At 42.7% G+C, this 22,723-nt stretch overlaps 1 protein-coding gene across 3 annotated transcripts in view; it reads right to left on the bottom strand.

Annotated features, from left to right (window-relative positions):
* LOC117660026 (maestro heat-like repeat-containing protein family member 7) overlaps positions 1–22,723 on the bottom strand; it is a 53,161-nt gene that overhangs the window by 15,574 nt on the left and 14,864 nt on the right. For all 3 annotated transcript variants that reach the window (XR_015728409.1, XM_087872000.1, XM_087872001.1), the window contains exons 10-15: positions 22,176–22,317; positions 18,851–19,047; positions 16,597–16,734; positions 13,988–14,096; positions 6,180–6,320; positions 2,271–2,447 (exon numbers count right to left, since the gene is read on the bottom strand). Coding sequence is in view for 2 of the 3 variants with exons in the window: in XM_087872000.1 (XP_087728126.1) it covers positions 2,271–2,447; positions 6,180–6,320; positions 13,988–14,096; positions 16,597–16,734; positions 18,851–19,047; positions 22,176–22,317 (904 nt within the window). In the remaining variant the exon portion in view is untranslated. The remainder of the gene's footprint in view (positions 1–2,270; positions 2,448–6,179; positions 6,321–13,987; positions 14,097–16,596; positions 16,735–18,850; positions 19,048–22,175; positions 22,318–22,723) is intronic.

Below are 22,723 nucleotides of genomic sequence, written 5' to 3'. Positions count from 1 at the left end.
GGTTGAGCTTATTATTGGGGTGGGTCGTGTTTTCGGAGGAAGACGATAGGTGTGAGGACTGCTTGTAAGTCCATTTTGTTCAGGGCCATAGTAACTTTTAACCCTTGCTAAACAAATTGTTGTAAGTTAAGTATTCCCACGGTAGCCAAAAATCACCCCCAGTTCTGTTTTCCAGATGGTGGAAGTTGGAGGCGTATTTTGCTACCTACTTTTGGGAGAGATTTGAGTGCTTCCTAGCAGCTCCGAAAGGATCAAGTGACAAGGCACTTGTTGAGTTTTGTCCCATTTTACGACCTTTTTTTCTTTTTGCCACAGTCGTTAAGCGGATCATTTGTTGTTGTTAAACAAATCATGTCGTGGTTACCCGAATTTGGCTTCCCCATTAACTTTGTTTGTGGAAGGACACACAACCCCAGGAAAATTGTCGTAAGGATGAGTCAGTTGCCGAGCATTTGAATTTTGACCGCGTGACCACAGGGAACCTGCAATGGTCGTAAGTGTGAAAAACGGTCATAAGTCCATTTTTTGTTCAGTAACATAACTTCGGAAAGTCACCAAATGAATGGTTGTAATCCCTGTAACTCAGAAAGTCCCAATACTGTTCAAAGTGCTAAGCTTTTGCAAGACCTTTGATCTACAATTTGGCAGGATTGCTGAGGTCCATAAAAATGTTTTTTTATTTTTTCCCCCGACTGAAACGATGGTTAATACCTTTGTGTTAAACTTTAACAACTTCAAGTGCAAGTCAACCATTGCGAAGGTCATTTTTTTAAAAAAAAGCATCTTGGATTTTATAAATTATAGCAAGATACGCCAAGGCTTCGACCCGATTTATTTAATTTAGGTTAAAAGGAAACAAACCCCAAACTTACCGTTTCCCAGCATAGTTTCCAATACAGGTAGGCCTCGACTTACAACGGTTTGTTTAGTGGCTGTTCAAAGTTACAACGGCACTGAAAAGTAATTTATGGCCTTTTTTCACTGTTACGACCTTTGCAACGTCCCCGTCATCCTACCATCAAAATCCAGATGTTTGGCAACTGCTTCATATTTATGACTGAGGTCCACTTCTCACCAGCAAAATCAAGGGGAAAGCCATGATTCAATTAGTAACTGCCCCTGGAGCTCCGGGTGGCCCCCGACCTCCGCTCTTTCCGTCGCGACCGTCGCAACCTGAAAACGTGGCTGTTTTGTTTGGCGGGCCTGGACTGATGGGGTTTTAATTTTTAATTTTTAGTCTTAATTGCACTTTTAACTGTTAAATTATGAGATTTGGATTTAATTTCCTTTTTTAACTTTTTCATTAGATGTTTTTTTACTGTTGTGAGCCGCCCTGAGTCCAGCTGGAGATAGGGCGGCATATAAATCTCAATAATAATAATAATAATAATAATAATAATAATAATAATAACAACAACAACAACAACAACAACAACAACAACAACAACAACTGTGGCAAAAAAAGATCGTAAAATGGGGCAAAACTCCCTTAAGAAATGTCTCACTTTAACAACAGAAATTTTGGGCTCATTTGGGATTTTAAATTGGGGCGGCCGTTTAATTTAATTTATTTTTAATTATTTTAACTTAAAATAACTATGTTATTTTAATTCTCGGCTGTTCAACGCCCTGAGTCCCTTCGGGGAGAAGGGCGGGATATAAATTTAATAAATAAATAAATAAATAAATAAATAAATAAATAAATAAATAAATAATAAATAAATAAATAAATAAATAAATAAATAAATAAATAATAAATAAATAAATAAATAAATAAATAAATAAATAAATAAATAAATTTGTGGTCGTAAATCGAGGACTACGTGTACGTGGTGTGGATGTGACTTCTCGGTTTCTATTGGACCCGGGTAAACTGTGGCCTAGAGGTGGAGCTCTTGCCTCACAATCAGGAGGTTGTGAGTTCGATCCTAGGTAGAGGCAGATGTAGGGTCTCTTGCTTGGGCAAAGGGGGGGTTGGACTAGATGACCTGCAAGATCCCTTCCAACTCTGTTAATTCACCAAATGGTCCATTTGAGGAGAAGGAGACATTTGAAACCCCAGCATCATTTAAAATTAAGAGAGTTGGGAGGGACCTTGGAGGTCTTCTAGTCCAACCCTCTGCTTAGGCAGGAAACATCAAAAGGACCGTCCTGAGAAAAAACAGGAATCCCGACCACAATACCAAGGATTTCCATTTTCCCCCTTTCCCCCCCCCCTAAATCCTGCACCCTTTGGTAGGTGGAGATGTCCAGTCGTAGGCCCAACTTACGTCGTCGAAAAGAGGGAGTATTCTAATAGCCACGTCCAAAGCCACCAAGTTTGCTTCTTCCTGGGTCAAATTCTTCAGGAGGCACGGAAGAAGTTTGAGGGTCTTCACGTTGATTTTTCGATTCACGTCTTTTAACCTGGACAAGATGTCTGGCAAGATGGGTACCAGTTTTATCACCTGGAGGATGGAAAAGGATCAGTCAGGAATCCGTCCGCTAAGGAGGAGGGTCAAGGAAAAATACAAGAGTGCAGGTCAATGGTGAAATGCGATTTTTTTTTACTACCGGTTCTGTGGGCGTGGCTTGGTGGGCGTGGTGTGGCTTGGTGGGCGTGGCAGGGGAAGGATACTGCAAAATCTCCATTCCCTTAGGTGGACCCCCTAACCAGAGGTGAAATCCAGCAGGTTCTGGAGAACCGGTAGCGGAAACTTTGAGCAGTTCGGAGAACCGGCAAATACCACCTCTGGCTGCCCCCCAGAGTCGGAAGGGAATGGAGATTTTGCAGTATCCTTCCCTTGCCATGCCCACCAAGCCACACCATGCCCACCAAGCCACGCTTACAGAACCGGTAGTAAAAAAAAATAAATGAATTTCACCACTGCCCCTAACTTATTTTATTTGGGCTCAGAAATTAGGAAAATTTAGGTTTGTTTTGGGATGAGAAATCTCCAGAATGTAATCAAACAACCATCCTTGAAAGTCTGTAGAGATTCTCAGTCATCCAAGTCATGGTTGTCTCTAAAAGTGCTTTTTTTCAGGAGGCAACTGGACTTTCTGGTTTTTTCTTTGGAAGATGTTTCGCTTCTCCTCCAAGAAGCATCTTCAGCTCTGACCGGATGGTGGGGGAATGGAAGGATTTATATTCCTTGCAGACAGCTGGTCATTTGCATCCTTTTAAGAGGGGTCGTTGAAGCACTTGGAGCAGTGATGGGATTCAAATAATTTAACAACCAGTTCTCTGCCCTAATGACCAGCTGGGTAGGCATGGCTCGTTGGTCATGTGACCATGTGGGCGTGGCTAACTCAACATCACCCACGCGGATGGGCGCTTCACCTTAGCTGTTACAATGTAATAAGGGTTACCCAGAGGCAGTTTCTGTAAGCAGGACAATAAAGATTAGGCTAGAAACACCAGCAGAATGTTTCCTTCCTGCCTTCCTTACAGGATTAGCCTTGTAAAGTGGAAAAAAACAAAAGGAGATTTCTTCGAAACAACCGGTTCTCCGAACTGCTTAGAAAATTAACAACCGGTTCTCCCGAATAGGTGCGAACTGGCTGAATCCCATCACTGACTTGGAGGTTTATCTGTGTCCTCAGGAATGAGAAGCAAAATGTCTTCAAAACAGAAAAAGAAAAAAAAAGAAGGAAGTGCAGTTGCCTCCTGAAAAAGCATTTTTGGGACAACCATGACCTGGATAACTGAGAGTCTCTATAGACTTTAAACTATACAATTTGGGATGAACATCCTTTGAATGGGTGGGAGTAGGAATGGATTTCCAGAGGAAAAATTGCAAACTACAGGAACCATTTGCAGTACTCAGGTGACCCTGAGGACACAGGTAAACCTCCAAGTGGCCTCAACGACCCTCTCAAAGGATGCAAATGACCAGCTTTGTCTGCAAGGAGTAGAAATCCTTCCGTTCCCCACCATTTAGTCAGAACTGAAGGAGCTTCTCGGATGAGAAGCGAAACATTTTCCAAGAAAAACTAGAAAATCCAGTCGCCTCCTGGAAAAGCACTTTAAGGGAAATTTATGTTTGTTTTGGGATGAAGAATCTCCAGAATGTAGACCAGGGAATCAAACAATCATCCTTGAAAAAGGCAGGAGCAAAACTTTTTGGTATTGTTGTTGAGAAAATAACACAACTGGGCCTATTTACTTGCTAGGAGTTGACCTTAACTGAAAGGAATTGGAGGGGTTCACACAAAATACAGGTAGTCCTCCACTTACAACAGTTCTCTTAGTGACCAGAGTTACGATGGCGCTGAAAAAAGTGACCTACGACCATTTTTCACACTTACGACCATTGCCGCATCCCCATGGTCACGTGATTTGCATTCAAATGCTTGACAACGCGCTCAAATTTATGACCGTCATAGCATCTTGGGGTCATTTGATCCTCTTTGACCAGCAAAGTCAACGGGGAAACCAGATTCACTTAACAACCGTGTTACTCATTTAACAACTGCAGTGATTCGCTTAACGAATGTGGCAAGAAAAGTCGTAAAAAGTGGGCAAAACTCGCTTATATTTCTCACTTAGCCACATCAACTTTGGGTTCAATTGTGATCGTATGTCGAGGACTACCTGTACCGAGCCCCTCAATGTTGGACGGACATGCAAGATTCATGTCCATCAAATGGTGTATGTTGAGTACTTGTCGTTACCAACTCACAAAATTTCAAAGAAACAAGAGACTTCTTGGGGAAGGATAGTGAACTGAAGATGGCTTTGCAAAAGATTGGAGCATAGAACAAGGAACTGGGAGAAAACCCGACTCCTCAGAACTTCTCTGGATAAGGAGAGGATGGGAGATTGCCCACAAGTGCTCCAGACAGCTGTTCCTCATAAGCCGACCATGGGGCAGCATTTTCCACCGGTTTGAGTGCTGAGAAATGATGGGATCAACCCTCTTTGTTCACAAACGCAGCAAAGTCTTTCAAACTTTGCAAACCTCACTTTCTGAAATTGCCTATGAACCATCCTAAAGCTATTAGAGACCTTCAGAACGGCAAGTTTGAAAAAAAAAAAACTTCGTGGGGTGAGTTCATCTTCAACTTTGAATAAAAGAATAATTAATTGCAAGCTTAAGCACTCGAAAGAATTTGCCATAAGCAGCAAAAGGCAAATTAAGATTTTGATCTAAGAAAGTTATACGCAGATTTGGAATACTATTGCTGTGTGGTTTTGGAATTGACTACAGGTTGTCCTTGATTTATAACCATTCATTTAATGACTGTTCAAAGTTACAATGGGCACTGAAAAAAGTGACTTAGGACCAGTTTTCACACTTACAATCTTTGCAGCATCCTCATGGCATTCAGATGCCTGGCAACTGATTCATATTTATGACCGTAGCTGTGTCCCGGGGTCATGTGATTACCTTTTGAGAATTTCTGACAAGCAAAGTCAATGGGGAAGCCAGATTCACTTAACAACCATGTTACTAACTTAAAAACTGCAGTGATTAATTTAACAACTGTGGCCCGAAAGGTTGTAAAATATGGTCAAAACAACTTCTGGCTTATCAACATAAATTTTGGGCTCAATTGTGGTCATAAGTCAAGGACTACCTGTATTGTTCCTCAGCCAAGGTAAAGCAGACAGCTTGCACCATTAAACATAGATTCTGGGAACTGTTAAGGAGGAGCCATCTTCACCCTCATTCTCATACACAAACTGTCAGCACTCCAAACTACATTCGTTCCAGTCAGAAACCTGACACAGGGGTGTCAAACACAAGGCCGGCGTACCAGATCTGACCCATGATGTGGTTGGATCCAGCCCACAATGTGGTCGGATCTGGCCCGCGATGTGGTCAGATCCGGCACACGGGGCCGTCCTGGAAAATGTAAGGGGTTGGCCCACGACGCTTCACCCCAGTCTACCCAATGTGTACAGGAAATGTGCCAGCAGTTTGGGGAGTGGTGTCAAGCTGGCCATGCCCACCCATTCGGCCATGCCCCAAGTTGGCCACGCCCAGTGAGTGGCATCAAGCTGGCCATGCCCACTCAGTTGGCCACACTCACCCAGTTGGCCCTGCCCCACCGGCCCTCTGAGGTCAACCACAGCCCTGATGTGGCCCTCAATGAAATTGAGTTTGACACCTCTGGTCTAGATTGTGCTGATCTCTTGATCCTCCGGAGTGCAGCCCCTCCCTCCTGGGAATCCAGACCCCATTCCACCACACCTTCTCTGGATGAGTGCTAAGGATGAGCAGACCATCCATGGCCAGAGATCGGAGCTGGAACTGGTTTGCGTTCAACTGCTTGCGGAGATACTGGATGAGGACTTCTTCTAGATCCACATCGAAGGTCTTCTTCTGAAGAAGCTGGAATAGGAAAAGCAAAGATGACCCTGCCTGTTTTCCCAAGGTTTTGAAGGCAACCTCAAGGAGGCAGGATCAAAACCCTGCATCGCCCTTTCCAAAGCTTGAACAGAATAACAGCGTTGGAAGGGACCTTGGAGGTCTTCTAGTCCAACCTTCTGCTCAAGCAGGAGACTCTATACCATTTTGGCCTCTGTCAGAACTGCCACCTCACGCCTGAGCTTCGCAATCGTTCTGTGCCAGTTTGCCATGGACCCTAGGGAGAGGGTGAATCTTGGGGGAAAGTGGAACTAGCGGAAAGAAGATGCCTCTTGGAGACTAGTCTTCAAGGTCGTTTCAATGGAAGAAGAAAGCAGCTGCAAAATGGCTTACATTTGGAATGGGTCTCTTTCTTGCAGACTCCAAAATTGTTTTTTTTTTTTTATTGCAAAAGTTTTACAATTACATTTTCACCCCTTTTTCCCCCCCACCTCCCCCCCCAACCTTCCCAACCTCCCTAACCCTCCCTAACCCTCCCCTCCCCCCAGACTTCCCTATAATATACTCATAATCATGAAGAACCCTAATATAACACTTATATATAAACTTGAGCCCCTCCCTCCCCTATATAGTTTATCTCTTTATCTCATTACTTTAAAAAATTCCTAGTACATTGTTTTCAAGTAAAAGCTATTTGATACTTTCTAGTTTGATATTTGTTCTGAACATATTCTATCCACCTTTTCCATTCCCACTCATAAGTCTCTTGTGAACAGTCTTTTAAATATGCTGAAATCTTCGCCATCTCTGCAAAACTGGCCATCTTCAAAGTCCATTCCTCAATAGTGGGCAAAGCTTCATTCTTCCAGTATTTACCTATCAACAATCTTGCCGCTGTTATCATATACAATATCAATTTTGTTTCACCCGATGTAAAACCCTTAACTATACCCAATAAAAACAGTTGTGGAGAAAATTGAATTTTTTTCTTCAAAACATTCTGCATGACCCACCAAATTTTTATCCAAAAAGCCTTAACTTTCCTACAGGTCCACCAGACATGATAATACGTAGCATCCAAACATTCACATCTCCAACATTTTGGCTGAACATTAGGGTACATACATGACAACTTTTTGGGATCTAAATGCCATCTATAAAACATTTTATAGAAATTTTCCCTCAGGTTCTGCGACTGTGTAAATTTAACATTCTGAACCCAAATTTTTTCCCATGTTTCCAGCATCACTGGTTCTTCAAAATTCTGTGCCCACTTAATCATACAGTCTTTAACTAATTCAGTTTCTGAATCTCTTTCTAGCAAAACATTATAAAGCCTTTTGATATGCATTGGACCTTTCTCTCTTATATGTCTAACCAATTCTTCCTCATACAACATAATACCAGTTTTTTGGTCCTCTTTCCATCTCAGTTGTAATTGATTATATTGTAACCAAGTTAAATTAATCCCTTCATCCAACAGTGTCTGCAATGTCTTCAACTGCCATCTGCCCGCATCTGTAAAAAGAACCTCTTTATATAGAAACCCCCCGAGTGACATTATATTTGTATTCCACAAAGTATGACCAAGATCCAGCCATAGCGGTATTTTATAATCCCATTTGAATCGGTGCTTCTTCCAGACTCTCATCAAAGAGTCTCTCAGTATATGACTTTTAAATACTTTATCTACTTTGTCGTCGTAAAATAAATAAGCATGCCATCCAAATTCAAGATCAAAACTTTCTGCATTCAGTATTCCAGTCTTTTTCCTTCCAAACCAATCACTTGTTAAAGTTAAAGCTGCTGCATCATAATATAACTGTAGGTTTGGAAGTTTAAGACCTCCTCTTTCTGGAACATCTTGCATAATTTTCAATTTCACTCTCGGCTTCTTCTCGTTCCAGACAAACTTATTCACTCCAGATTGCCAAACTTTCAATTGTTTATCACTTTTAAGCACCGGAATCATTTGAAACAAAAAAAGAAATCTTGGCAAAATGTTCATCTTAACTGCTGCTATTCTTCCAAGTAAAGACAGCTGCAGTTTTTTCCAAGTCTCCATGTCTTTCTGCACCTCTCGCCACAATACCTCATAGTTATTTTGAAACAATTTCATGTTTGATTCTGCAACCTGAACTCCTAGATATTTTACCTTAGGTACAGTCTCAAAACCTGCCCTCCTTTCGAGCTCATGTTTACGATCTTGTGTCATGTTTTTAACTATCATTTTAGTCTTTTTTGGATTCAGTCTAAAACCTGAAACTTTACCATATTCTTGTATAATGTCCTTCATCAAGATTATTGATTCCATTGGTTGTGATAGGGTAACAACCAGATCATCTGCAAATGCCTTTATTCTGTAATCCTCTTGCCTAATCCTTATTCCTTTCAAAGTATTAGAGTCCCGTATTGTATTTAACAAGACTTCTAGTGTTAGAATAAATAAAAGTGGGGACAACGGACATCCCTGTCTTGTTCCTTTTTCAATTTTAAACTCTGTTGTCAAACTTCCATTAATGATGATCTGTGCCTTTTGCTCTTGGTAAATTGCTGAAATCGCTTGTATAAATTGATCCCCAAAATCCATCTTTTTTAAAGTCTTTAGTAGAAAATTCCAATCAACTCTGTCAAAGGCCTTCTCTGCGTCCAAAAAGACCAGCATTGCAGGAATCTGTTTATTCTTGTCAAGATATTCCAATAAATCTATTACTTGCCTTACATTGTCCTTCATGTATCTGCCCTCGATAAATCCCGCTTGGTCCTCATGAATCACCTTTTGGATTACTGGCATCAACCTGTTGGCTAATACTTTTGCATAGATTTTATAATCTGTATTCAAAAGAGATATTGGTCTATAATTCTCTGGTTTTTTAGGTCCGACTTGTTCTTTTGGTATCAAAGATATGTAAGCTGTTGTCCATGATGGGGGTATTTTACCCCCTTGTTGAATATTGCAAAATAAGTCTCTAAGTTGTTCCACCATTTCAGCTTGCAAGGTTTTATAATACACTGCAGTCAAACCATCCGTACCAGGAGCTTTGGCTGTTTTTAACTGTTTAATTGCTACTATTATCTCCTCCTCTGTTATAGGATAATTCATCCTTTCCTTTTGTTGATCAGTAATTTTTGTAACTCTTTTATCGTTTAAATATTTTTCTATAAGTCCATTCTGCACCTCCTCCTTGGCATATAATTTGGTATAATAGTCCACAAAAGCTTCTTTAATTAATTTTTGTTGAGAAATTTCTTTCCCTCCAATATCAATACTATCTATAGTCCGTATACTTTGTTTTTTCCTCAATGTGTAAGCCAACCATCTGCCCGGTTTATTAGCGTTGCAAAATGTATTATGCTTCGCATATTGTAAGTTTGTTGCAACTTGTTCCGCCATAAGCATTTGAAATTGGTCTTTCAAAAGTTTTATAGCACTGCTTATTCTTTCATCTGTTGGATTTTTAATAAGTAACTGTTCTTTATTCTTTATTTCTATTTCCAATTCAGATCTTTTCTTTTGTCGAAACAGTCTATGTTTAGAGTTCATGTAGATAAGTACCCCTCTCATATAAGCTTTGCTTGCGTCCCAGACAATTTCAATTGGGGTACCTTTATTCAGATTTATTTCAAAAAATTCTTTCAGATGCTTTTTAAGTTCTGTTGTATTTTTTTCATATCTAAATAAGTTCTCATTTAATCTCCAGGAACGTCTCTCAACCTTATCCATCTCAATTTCTATCCATACTGGGCTGTGGTCAGTCAACGTTCTTGGAAAAATCTTTGTTCTTTTTGTCTTGACAAGTAAATCATCTGACAACAAAATAAAGTCAATCCTAGAGAAGGATCTGTGTCTATCAGAAAAGAAAGTGTAGTCCAGTTCTTTTGGATTATATATTCTCCAAACATCTTTTAGTTCCATATCTTCTTTCATGTCAAAAAAGGTCTGTGGTAGTCTGATTCTAGACTTTGCCAAACTCTTTTTATCTAATTTAGAATCAATTACTCCATTCCAGTCTCCCATAATTAAAATAGATCTGTAATCCCATTGCAGTATTTTGATATGTAGCATCTTGTAGAAATAGTCCTGTTGTTGATTGGGAGCATAAATTCCAATCAAAAGAATTTGGCCCTTTGCCGTAAGCAATTCAATTGCTACAAACCTACCATCTTCATCTGTTTCTATAACTTTAGCTGTTAATTTTTTATTTACATAGATAACCACACCATTCTTTTTTTGCGAAGTTGAAGATATAAAATGCATTCCTAGTTTGGAGTTTATCAGATATTTTTGATCTTGAGTTGTAATATGCGTTTCTTGTAAACAAATTATATCATTATTAAATTGTTTCAAATATGTAAATAATTTCTTCCTTTTCTGTGCTGAATTCAACCCATTAACATTCCAAGATAAACACTTAAAGGTCATCAGCCTCTTTTCGGAGCGCAGAGCAAAATACTTGAAGTTCATCCGAAAGCTTCGATTTCGCTCCTCCCATAGCTCCGATCTCATGTGCAGTACTCTTAACTGCCTCCTTGTCTTGTCTTTCCTGTTGTTGTTGTTGCTTTTGTTTAAGTAACTTAGATTGAGCTCTAGTTATACGTTGATCCTTAAATTCAATCATCCGAACCGAGTCCAAAATTGGAGAAGATTCCAGCAAGGGCTCATCCAGAAAACCTCCTTCTGCACCTTGCACTCCTTCTAATTCCTGCTTGGACTGTTCTTGCAATTCTCGTTGAGGTTGTTTCTCTTCACTCTCTTTAATCTCCAAAACTGTAGATGTACGTGGAGATGGTGTTCTTACCTTAAGAATAGTAGTATAAAAGTGTTGTGCCTTCTCCACGGTATTCAAACGACATCTTTCTCCCTTATATCTGAAAATTATCCCAGCTGGTGCGTCCCACCGGAAGGGTATCTGTAGATTTTGCAATTCCTTAACAAGAAAACCAAATTCTTTTCTAGCTTTCAACATTTTAGGAGGTAATTCTTTAAAAATTCCAATTCGTGAGCCCCCGACTTGTACAGAAGTGTAAAAGGATTTTTGCAGGATATCATTTCTTATTTCTCTTTCTGTAAAATATATGACCACATCTCTAGGTAATTGTCTTTGTCTGGCCACCCAAGAGTTCACTCTGTAAATTTTGTCTATTTTGTGAAAAACCACATCAGGATTAACTTGTAAAATCTTAGCCAAGGCCTCAGAACAGACTTGTCTCAAATCCTGTCTTTCCTCTTCTCGAATTCCCCGAAGCCGTATAGCGAACTCCATTGCCCTGAATTGTATCATAACAATCTCATCTTCAACTCTCTGCATTTTATTGTCAACATCAGCAATTTTATAGTCATTGTCTTTCATCTTTACATTAACTTCTGATTTAAATTCTTCAACTTTAAAATCAACTTTCCCAATAAATTCTGCCAGGCCAGATGCCACTTCTGATATTTTTTTGGTCACCTTATTTTGATTCTGTTTCACCATATCTTTAACTTCATTAATTTCCTGCATAAATTCCTGGTGTGATTTTTGAAGTTTATCATCTATCCCCTGATGTGATTTTTGAAGTTTGTCATCTATCTCCTGTTGAGATTTTTGAAATTTATCATCCAGAGTTTTAGAAATGAATTCTTTTAAATCTCCCACATCAAATTCTCTTTTTTGAGTCTGTAACTGTTGAGCAGGGGGAAGCTGCGTTTCATGTTTGTGTGTGGGGGATCCCCCCCCTGTTGCCTTCCCTTCCTGCTTCTTTGAAGCCATCGTGCCACGTAAGCTAGTTTTTCTGAAGAGGGAAATTCTTTTTCCTTTCCCTCTTCCACAGAAACTTCTAAAAAAGTCCCCCAGATTTAATCAAGTGAAACTGAAGTAAAACAAAGTCAAATTTTAGAAAAAGAAATTTTTTTTTTAGATAGAGCAACTTTGTAGCAGCTTTATAACTTTGTAGCAAAGCAGGAAGGCTTCACAAATCCACTTTCACTAGCTTGTTAACTCAAATGCTGGGCGCCATATTTTTTCAAATCACTTTCACTCACTCGCTTTCTCTTTTGAATTAAAAAGTCAACAAAACACTAATACTTGCAATTTTCAAGTTTCTGGATTCAAGTTGATATTTCCGCTGTTTGTTAAAGTTAATTCCTTTCGCTTTAAAAGTTTGCTGCTGCCGGCTTGTTCTGCTAATTAGCAGAAACGTCCCTCGCCGCCCGGAGTTTCAGCAGGTTGGAAGGGAGCCACGCCTGTTTCCTCCCCAGAAACAATTCCCTGGGGGGTTACAGGGGCTCAACCTGTACCCTGCTATCTCTTCTCCTTCAATCTTCAAGATTTTGGAGTTTTCGAGCCGCTCCTCGATCGCGGGGCGGCTCTACAGGCGGCGGGGCTGGCGGTCTTTAAAAAAACACCGCCGTCGCCGAGGCTTGCAAACCGGAAGTCCAGACTCCAAAATTGTTGTTGCACTGGTGGGCTGTTCCCGGTTCACCCCGGTTTGGGCGAATCGGTAGTGGCGGCGGTGGGAGGCTCCGCCCACCGACCCAGACGTCATCAAGAACACTCTGCATGATGCATGGCCAGCGTCGCGGTGGTACGACGGGTTCTTTGAGGGCTCTCAAAGACCCGCCGATATCTCCGCTGTCTGAGGGTCCCCAGGGACCTAAGTCATCCTGTAGGGATGACAAACAAGAGGAGCACATACCAGTCAGTACAGGGAGTCCACAAACTCCCTGGTAGGACTGGAAGAAGCTCCTCAATTCGGACAGCGCAGAAAGCGACGTAGATGTCGCTAGGAAGCTGGGGAGGCTACAACAAAAGAGGATGAAGAAAGACTGCATGTGACATGGAGGTGAGAGTGATTTGATTTTTTTTTACTGAGAGTTTCTCTTCAAATCCACCTGCATGTGCAGAAGTGCTGCACACTCACGAAGCAAGTGAGTGCACTCGCGCACTGCCAATAGCGAACTGGTAGCACCGGGATTTGAATCCCACTACTCGGTAGATGCCATATATGTAGGAGATCCCTTGCCAAGGAGCATCAACTGGAATCAACATGCTGAAAACATGTAAGTGATGTCATCAGCCCCCCCACTTCAATTGTTCCCATCTCTGAAATAATGGAGGATGTAGGGAGATGTCAAAAGAATAATGGGGGGAACTAGCTCAGGGAAGTGTCTGTAAGGGAAAAGTGATACCTAGGCACATGAACCTCACTTCTGGCTTTGCTTTACTGTACAGGTAGTCCTCAACTTACAACAGTTCATTTAGTGACCGTTCAAAATTACGATGGCACTGCATAAAGTGACATGACTGTTTTTCACACTTACGACCCTTGGGGCGTCCCCGACGGTCATGTGATTTGCATTCGGACGCTTGACAACTGACTCGCATTTATGACGCCAACAGTGTCCCAGAGTCACGTGGGCCCCGGTAGTGACCTTCTGACAATGGGGAAACCGGATTCACTTAATAGCCATGTTACTAATTGAACTGCAGGGATTCACTTAACAAAGGTGGCAAGAAAACTCGTAAAATCGGGCACAATTTAAGAGATTTCTCACTTAACCGTGTCAATTTTGGGCTCAGTTGTGGTACTCAGTTGTACTTCACTTGAAGTACAGTGGAGTCAAGGATCTTTCTTTCTTAAAAGTTCAAGTTGAGGCAGGACTGACATTAAGGCAGAACTGAGCTTTTTTTCCGGCCAAACACAAAGCTTACCTCCACCAAAAACGTCATTGCGATTACATGCACGTTGTTTTCCTTGCTGTCCAAAATTGTCATCAGATAAGGCAGCATGTGTTCACACCCCTCATTTCGTACAAGAGCTCTGTTGTAGGGAAAGAGAAATATGGACTACTAGGAAATGGAGCATCCAGAGGGGAACACAGGGCTAGGCATCACACATAAAGATCAGACAGAACTTCAACCCTACCACCATAACTACAGGTAGTGCTTGACCTGCCACTATTCGGAGTTTCAACGGCACTGAAAAAAATGACTTAGGACCATTTTTCACACTTATGACGATTGCAGCATCATGGTCAAAATTCAGAAATTTGACAACGAGCTCGTATTTATGATGGTTGCAGTTTCCCTGGGTCATATAATCCCCTTTTCATATAATCATATAATCTCCTTATAAGCAAAGTCAACCGGGAAGCCAGGTTCACTTAACAACTGTGTCATTCACTTAACAACTTGCTCCATGAAGAGGTAGGTCAAAAGTTTGTAGTGCCTGCTAAGAGCAGCACACTGCCTTAGCTCATGCTCTGTGAATCTTGCTTGCTTACCTCATTTTGGCTCGGATCTGGATTATCTCATCTCACCTTCAGAGAGGATGGCATCTTGAGAGGGGGGTGAATAGTTTCTACCAATTAGGATACTGTTGCTGTCCTTTTTTATCTGCCTGTGTAAAACTGTATAAAAAATAAAGCTCTCTGGAAGAGCAAGAGAGACATCTTGGAACAGAGCAAAAGCCTGGACCTCTGATTTACAACAGCTCCATTTTACAACTTTCCTTGCCACAGTTGTTAAGTGAATCACTGCAGTTGTTAACTTAATAGCATGGTTGTTAAGTGAATCTGGCTTCCCCATTGACTTGGCTTGCCAGAAGGTCGCAAAATGGGGATCACGTGACCCCGGGACACTGCGACCATCATAAATAAGGGTCCGTTGCCAAGCATCAGAATTTTGATCAGGTGACCATGGGGATGCTGCAAGGGTCATTAAGTGTGAGAAACGGTCATAAGGAGGAGCCTTGGTAGTACAGTGGTTTAATGCACCCTGTTATTAACACAGCTGCCTGCAATTTCTGTAGGTTCGAATCTTACCAGGCTCAAGGTTGACTCAGCCTTCCATCCTTTCAAAGGTAGGTAAAATGAGGACCCAGTTTGTGGGGGCAATAAGCTGACTTTGTATAAACATAGAAAAGGATGAAGGCTATTGCTTAACGCATTGTAAGCCCCCCTGAGTCTCCGGAGAAGGGCGGCATATAAATCAAATTTTAAAAAATAAAATAAATAAATAAAAAATAAGTCACTTTTTTCAGTGATGTTGTAATTGCAAACGGTCACTAAATGAACTAAATTATCTGTAGCGCGAGATCGGAAGATTAGACTCCGAACTTAGAATAATTTCATTGTCACTACGAATGTACACTAATCGGCATACATTAAAATGAAATTTCATTGCACAACAGCTCTCAAAGGGTCTCCACCTCCAACACACACTACATTAACATGGCAAAATAAATAAATAAATAAGTAACTATAAAATTATCCATATAACCACATATATGACACTGAGAAACAACGCAGTCTAGTTCAGATGTATACATTTACATGGTGAGAGAAACGAATCTTGCCAGTTTACCAGATGAATGACCTAGAGAACAAAGCTGTTCCAGAATCTGGTAGTCCTGCTAGAAATACTTTGAAACCCCCTCCCAGAGGGGAGCGACAGAAACAGACTGTGAGGTGTGTATGTGGGGCCTCTAACGATGCTTTGAACTCTAAGCGTATAGCGCTTATAAGCAGCATCCTGAACAAAAGGAAGCGAGCTTCCTATAATCTTCTCCACTGTCCTCACCACTCTCTGTATGGACTTTCTATTGAGGCACTGCAGCCGCCAAACCAAATAAGGATGCAGTTTGTTAAAATGCTCTCCATTGTGCCTCTGTAGAATGTGGCCAGGACAGAAGGAGAAAGATGTGCTCTCCTCATCCCATGTAGGAAATGCAGGCACTGGTTTGCACGCTTCCCTATGGATGACATGTGGAGAGACCAGTTCAGATTGGTTATTAGTTATCTGCACCCCCAGATACTTAATACTGCTGACCACCTCTACAGCTGCATCCATGATACTGAGTGGAGTAGGACCATGCCGGTTGTGGCATGTGGAGTATCAGCACTTCAAGCTGCATTTACTCTAGTGCTGACATAAGAAGGAGAAGTGGAGGCGTCTGGAAAGGGACGTTTGACTTTTCACCTACTTATTTTCCCTGGAGATAACATCCCCTAGGAGATGGGATGGGAGGGAGGAAATTCCTTTGAGCTGGAGCAGTAGATTAGGGGTAGAGTGACTTGGAAGATGGCCAATGAGTGCAGGGGAGTGGGGAACGGAAAGGGAGGGTTTTGGGTCTGGAAGTCAGTGTTGGCTGCGATGGGAGTCGGAGTTAGAATGTCGTGCTTAATAAATGGGAGTTTTTCTTCAAAGACTTTGTTTGAAATGCAATTTATTTGAGACGACCTCGAAACCTGACGTGGAGAGAATCCCAGAGAATCATGGATAATATCATCATTATTAGGAATAAAACTCTGGAGGCTTACTTGGCAAAGACCGTGAGTCCTTTCTGGTGGGTGGCCAGGTGACATAGGAGCTCGGATCCTCTCCTCTTATTCATAATCAGGGCTTGGTCTCCGCTGCTCACACGTCGGATGAGGGTCTGTAAGGTTGTTAGAGCTGCCCTACAAGTATAAGAACCCCGGTCAGATATTCCTTCTGCACTCCTTAAAGTCCCTTTATCTCAAGGGTGAAATGCTACCGGTTCGGTCCGGTTCGCACGAACCGGTAGTAAAAAATGTAAAAAAAAAAAAGTTCTGACGATCAGCTGAGTGACGCGCAATCGTCGGAACTTTTTTAAAACTTTTTAGCATTTTTTTACTACCAGTTCTCCGGAAGTTGGACATCATCCTGGCTTGAACCAGGTGGCGAGACAAAGGCCGTTTAGAACAGTGTTTTTCAACTTTAAGATATGTGGATGTCAACTCCCAGAATTCCTCAGCCTGCATGCGTGGACTTCAACTCCCAGAATTCCTCAGCCTGCATACGAGGACTTCAACTCCCAGAATTCCTCAGCCTGCATGCATGGACTTCAACTCCCAGAATTCCTTAGCTTGCATGCGTGCGTGGACTTCAACTCCCAGAATTCCTCAGCCTGCATACGAGGACTTCAACTCCCAGAATTCCTCAGCCTGCATGCGTGGACTTCAACTCCCAGAATTCCTCAGCCTGCATGCGTGGACTTCAACTCCCAGAATTCCTCAGCCTGCATGCGTGGACTTCAACTCCCAGAATTCCTCAGCCTGCATACGAGGACTTCAACTCCCAGAATTCCTCAGCCTGCATGCGTGGACTTCAACTCCCAGAATTCCTCAGCCTGCATACGAGGACTTCAACTCCCAGAATTCCTCAGCCTGCATGCGTGGACTTCAACTCCCAGAATTCCTCAGCCTGCATACGAGGACTTCAACTCCCAGAATTCCTCAGCCTGCATGCATGGATTTCAATTTCTAAATCACTATTTGTCAACCCTAGCACTTTTAAGAGGCGTACATGCTGGCTGAGGAACTCTGGGAGTTGAAGTCCACACCTCTTAAAGGTACTGAGGCTGAGAACCATTGATTTAAAAATTGATTCCATTTATTCCATTTACTCTGTTTAATTCCCTGTCCACCCTCTTTTTCCTAAAGTCCAGCAAACTGACTTATTCGTTTTAACCAATGTATTAATTCCATAATGTAAAATGTAAACTAATCTTCCTTCTCCCACCCCTTTTACAAAAATTCAAACTTGGTCTGAAAGAGTTTCAAAGTTTCATCCAGGCACAGGAAAGTCCCAAAGTCCGACGGCTTTTAAATATGAGTTAAAACATTAACAATTATTTGTGCTGTTTGTTTCTGGTATATTGCCTTAATAGATTGTATGAAATGCTCTCCAAACTGCATCTTTTGTGCTACTTTCACTAAAAACTGCCAATTCAATCGATCAAATGCTTTCTCTGCATCCAAAAAAATTTGCACTGCAGGGACTTGGTTGTTCTTCCCCAAATACTCCAGTATATTAACAATTTGTCTTACATTACTTTTCTTTTGTCTCCCTTGTATAAATCCAGTTTGAGCTTTATGAATCACTTGTTGCATAACTGACATTAGTCTATTCGCCAAAATTTTTGCAAAGATCTTATAATCTATATTAAGCAATGATATGGGTCTGTAATTTTTGGGTTGACTATGATCTTGATCTTCTTTCGGAATCAGGGAATTAAAAGCTGTTCTCCAGGATGGTGGCACCTCTCCTCCCCGTTGTATTTTAGCAAATAACTCCTTAAGAGGTTCTACCATTTCTAATTGAAAATTTTTATAATACACTGCTGTCAAACCATCTGTGCCAGGAGCCTTTCCCCTTTTTAATTGTTTAATTGCCAAAAGAATTTCCTCAGTGGTTATTAATACATTCAATCTTTCCCTTTGTTCATCAGTAATTGCAAGAATATTCTCCTTCTGCAAATATCTCTCTATATCATTACCTTGTATATTATCACCAGCATATAACCTCGTATAAAAATCTAGAAATGCTTTTTTAATCATATTCTGTTGATATACCTCTTTACCTTTATACTCTTATTTTTTTTCTATTGCTGCTGGCTGGGGGATTCTGGGAGTTGAAGTCCACCCATCTTCAAGCTACCAAGGTTGAGAAACATTGAATTAAAAGGTCCCCCGTCCTGTGTCCATCCGTCCCCTGCCCCCATGCTGCAAATTTCCTTTTGCAAAAAAAAAAAAAAGAAGAAGAACAGAGCACCTCAAAGGCACAGGAGGGGTGGGGGTTTTCTCCTGCATGGAAGTCCTCCAATAGAAATCAATCTCATGAGGTTTGATGTGCACCGTGTAGGAGATCTGGCAGAGCAGGGCGATGCAGAGAGTGGGGTACATCGCTTTGAGGGCCTCTTTGCAAGCAGGGGAGGTGTGCCTCAAGATCTCTTGAAGAGCAGCTGTGGCCTGGAAGGAAGAGAGGAGAGAAGCCCAGCTGGAGTTTCACACGGTGGCACCTCAACAGGCGTAGCTCGTAGGGAAGGAAGAAACACCCCCCCCCAACAAGGAACCAGATGGTACCCTCAGAAAAGGATCTTTGCAGCTCAGGGCTGAAGTGTGGGGGCCTTTGTGGGCTCTGCGCTTGGTGGTTTGCTTAGAGATGTTTTATGACCCAACTAGGGAGGTAACATTATCAGGGCTAGAAGGCAGGAGGAGGAGGAGGAGGAGGAGAAGAAGAGGAGGAGGAGGAGGAGGAGGAGGAACAGGAGAAGCAGAAGGAGGAGGAGGAGGAGGAGGAGGAGGAGGAGGAGGAGAAGAAGAAGAAGAAGAAGAAGAAGAAGAAGAAGAAGAAGAAGAAGAAGAGGAGGAGGAGGAGGAGGAGGAAGAGGAGGAGGAGGAGGAGGAGGAGGAGGAGGAGGAGGAGGAGAAGAAGAAGAAGAAGAAGAAGAAGGGAGGAGGAGGAAAAGAAAGAGGAAGAGGAAGAAGAAGAAGAAGAAGAAGAAGAAGGGAGGAGGAGGAGGAGGAGGAAAAGAAAGAGGAAGAGGAAGAAGAAGAAGAGGAGGAGGAGGAGAAGGAGGAGGAGAAGGAGAAGAAGGAGGAGGAGGAGGAGGAGAAGAAGAAGAAAGGAAAAGGAAGAGGAAGAGGAGGAGGAAAAGAAGAAGAAGAAAGGAGGAGGAGGAAAAGGAAGAGGAAGAGGAGGAGGAGGAGGAGGAAAAGGAGGCGAAGAAGAAGAAGAAGAAAGAAGAAGAAGAAAGGAGCAGGAGGAGGAAAAGAAGAAGAAGAAGAAGAAGAAGAAGAAGAAGAAGAAGAAGAAGAAGAAGAAGAAGAAGAAGAAGAAGAAGAAGAAGAAGAAGAAGGGAGGAGGAGGAGGAGGAAAAGGAAGAGGAGTAGGAAGAAGAAGAAGAAGAAGAAGAAGGGAGGAGGAGGAGGAGGAGGAGGAAAAGAAAGAGGAAGAGGAGGAAGAAGAAGAAGAGGAGGAGGAGAAGGAGGAGGAGAAGGAGAAGAAGGAGGAGGAGGAGGAGAAGAAGAAGAAGAAGAAAGGAAAAGGAAGAGGAAAAGGAGGAGGAAAAGAAGAAGAAGAAAGGAGGAAAAGGAAGAGGAAGAAGAAAAGAAGAAGAAGAAGGAGGAGGAGGAGGAGGAGGAGGAGGAGGAGGAGGAGCAGCAGCAGCAGCAGCAGCAGCAGCAGCAACGTCGGGGGTGTTTTCTTGCAGACATCTCATGACCCAACTAGGCAACGTCATCAGTGCTCAGTATCTGCATCCGTAGCACTAATGATGTTCTCCAGTTGGGTCATGAAATGTCTGCCAGAAAACAACCCAGCTCAGTGAGCACCAAGAACCAGATGGGAAAAAACAATCCTCAGTCCTTTTTTTCATCGCCGTTTGTAACCTTGAACAGTCACTAAAAGAACTGTTGTACGTCAAGGACTATCTGTATTGACCGTTAAAGAGTGCAGTGAGGCAAAAATAAATCTTTGCCTGCCCCTGTGCCCAGTGCAAGAGGACCAAAGTCTTGCTAACTTGATGCCTGGCAATTTCATAAGAGACAGATTAATTTCATTAAGAGACCGAGTTGGAAGGGACCTTGGCGGTCATCTAGTCCAACCCCCAGCCCAAGCAGGAGACCCTACACCATTTTTGACAGAAGGCAGTCCAGTCTCTTCTTGAAAGCCTCCAGGGATGAAGCTCCCACAACTTCTGAAGGCAACTTCTGTTCCACGGGTTGATTGTTCTCACGGTCAGGAAATTCCTCCTTATTTCCAGGTTGAATCTCTCCTTGTTCAGTTTCCAGCCATTGTTCCTTGTCTGGCCTTCGGGTGCTTTGGAGAATAGCTTGGCCCCCTTCCTCCTCTCTGGGGCAGCCCCTCAAATATTGGAAGATGCTCTCCTGTCTCCCCTGGTCCTTCTCTTCCCTAGACTAGCCAGGCCCAGTTCCTGCAACCGTTCATCATATGCTTTGGCCTCCAGTCCCCTCATCGTCCTGGTTGCTCTTCTCTGCACTTTTTCTAGTCTCAACCGCTTTTTTATAGTGTGGGGACCAAAACTGGATGCAGGACTCTAGGTGTGGCCTTACTAAGGCTTTATAGAGTGGTATTAGTACCTCCCTTGATCTTGATTTTATTCCTCTGTTAATGCAATTTAGGATTGCATTGGCTTTTTTGGCTGCTGCTGCACATGGCTGGCTCATATTTAGCTGGTTGTCCACTAAGACTCTGAGATCCCTCTCCCAGTTCCTGCTATTAAGCCTGATTTCCCCCAGTCTATATGTCTACTTTTGGTTTTTCTTGCCTAAGTGTAAGTTTTACTTTTCTCTACATTGGATTTCATTTTGTTAGATAGGGCCCAGGGTTCAAGTCTGTCAAGATCCATCTGGATCTTGAGCCTATCATCTAAGACTGTGATGGCGAGCCTATGGCACGCGTGCCACAGGTGGCATGTGAAGCCATATCGGTGGGCACACGAGTGTTGCCCTAGCTCAGCCACCTGATTTTCGGGCCTTCCGGGCCCACCAGCAAATGGGCTGTTTCCAGCCTCCGGGGGTTGGGGGGGTGCGAAAGGACATTTTCGCCCTCCCCAGGCTCCTAGAAAGGCTCTGGAGCCTGGGGAGCGCGAAAAACGGGCCCACCGTGCCATCGTGTGCCAAAAGCGTGGGGAGCGTGGGGGTGGGGTCATGCATGCATGGGCGGGGGCCATCCTGCATTGAATTATGGGTGTGGGCATGCACGCGCATGACCCCCGCGCGACCCCCGTTTTTGGCACGTGATGGCAAAAAGGTTACCCATCACTGATCTAAGGTGCATGGAAAATCTATACAAATGTTTTACAGGTAGCACTTATCTCTAGCAAGACTGGCAAAAATGTTTAGTAACTTGTCTACAAAATGCTGGAAATGCAATCAGTCTCCGGGGACATACTATCACATGTGGTGGAGGTGCAGCAAAGCAAGAAAACACTGCCAGCTTAATATCATCTGCAAATTTGGTAAGTCCCCGTTCTAGACGTTTCTCTTAGAGCCATGGTGGACAAACGACAGGCAAGATGGAGGGAAGGACCAGAAGGAGCCCCCCCACCAGTCTTGCCGGACTTGATACATACAGCCAACGGAGTGACGGTGGGCTTTGTCCCAGGTTTATCCAGGCGGAAGGGCTGCTGTTGGATAGTGTCCTGCAGCACGCCGAGGATCTTGTAAGAGGTGCTGGAGAAGGACATCAGGGCATGCCACATAGCTGAGGCACTGCTGCAAATTGAGAAAAAAAAGGGGCTGTCAGATGGTGGGGGTCGTTGCAAACCTGGTGGGGGGCTTGGCATTCATGACGAGGTTTTAGTTCAAGGTTGCAAAACTGGATTCTTTTGTCAAAATCAATGTTTCTCCACCTTGGCTACGTGAAGGTGAGTGGACTTCAACTCCCACAATTCCAGGAGTTGAAGTCCATCCATCTTCAAATTGCCACCATGCTGGATAAGGAATTCTGGGAATTGAAGTTCATCCATCTTCAAATGACTGCCATGTTGACTGAGGAATTCTGGGAGTTGAAGTCTGTCCATCTTCAAATTGTCCTCATGTTGGATAAGCAATTCTGGGAGTTGAAGTCTGTGCATCTTCAAGTTGCCACCAGAGTGGCTGAGGAATTCTGGGAGTTGAA

Source organism: Pantherophis guttatus, chromosome 6, assembly GCF_059756535.1.
Source record: "Pantherophis guttatus breed Tessera chromosome 6, ASM5975653v1, whole genome shotgun sequence".
Taxonomy (NCBI): Eukaryota; Metazoa; Chordata; class Lepidosauria; order Squamata; family Colubridae; genus Pantherophis; species Pantherophis guttatus.
Note: the sequence above shows the minus strand (reverse complement) of the source record. Positions and strands in the feature narration are given on the sequence as shown.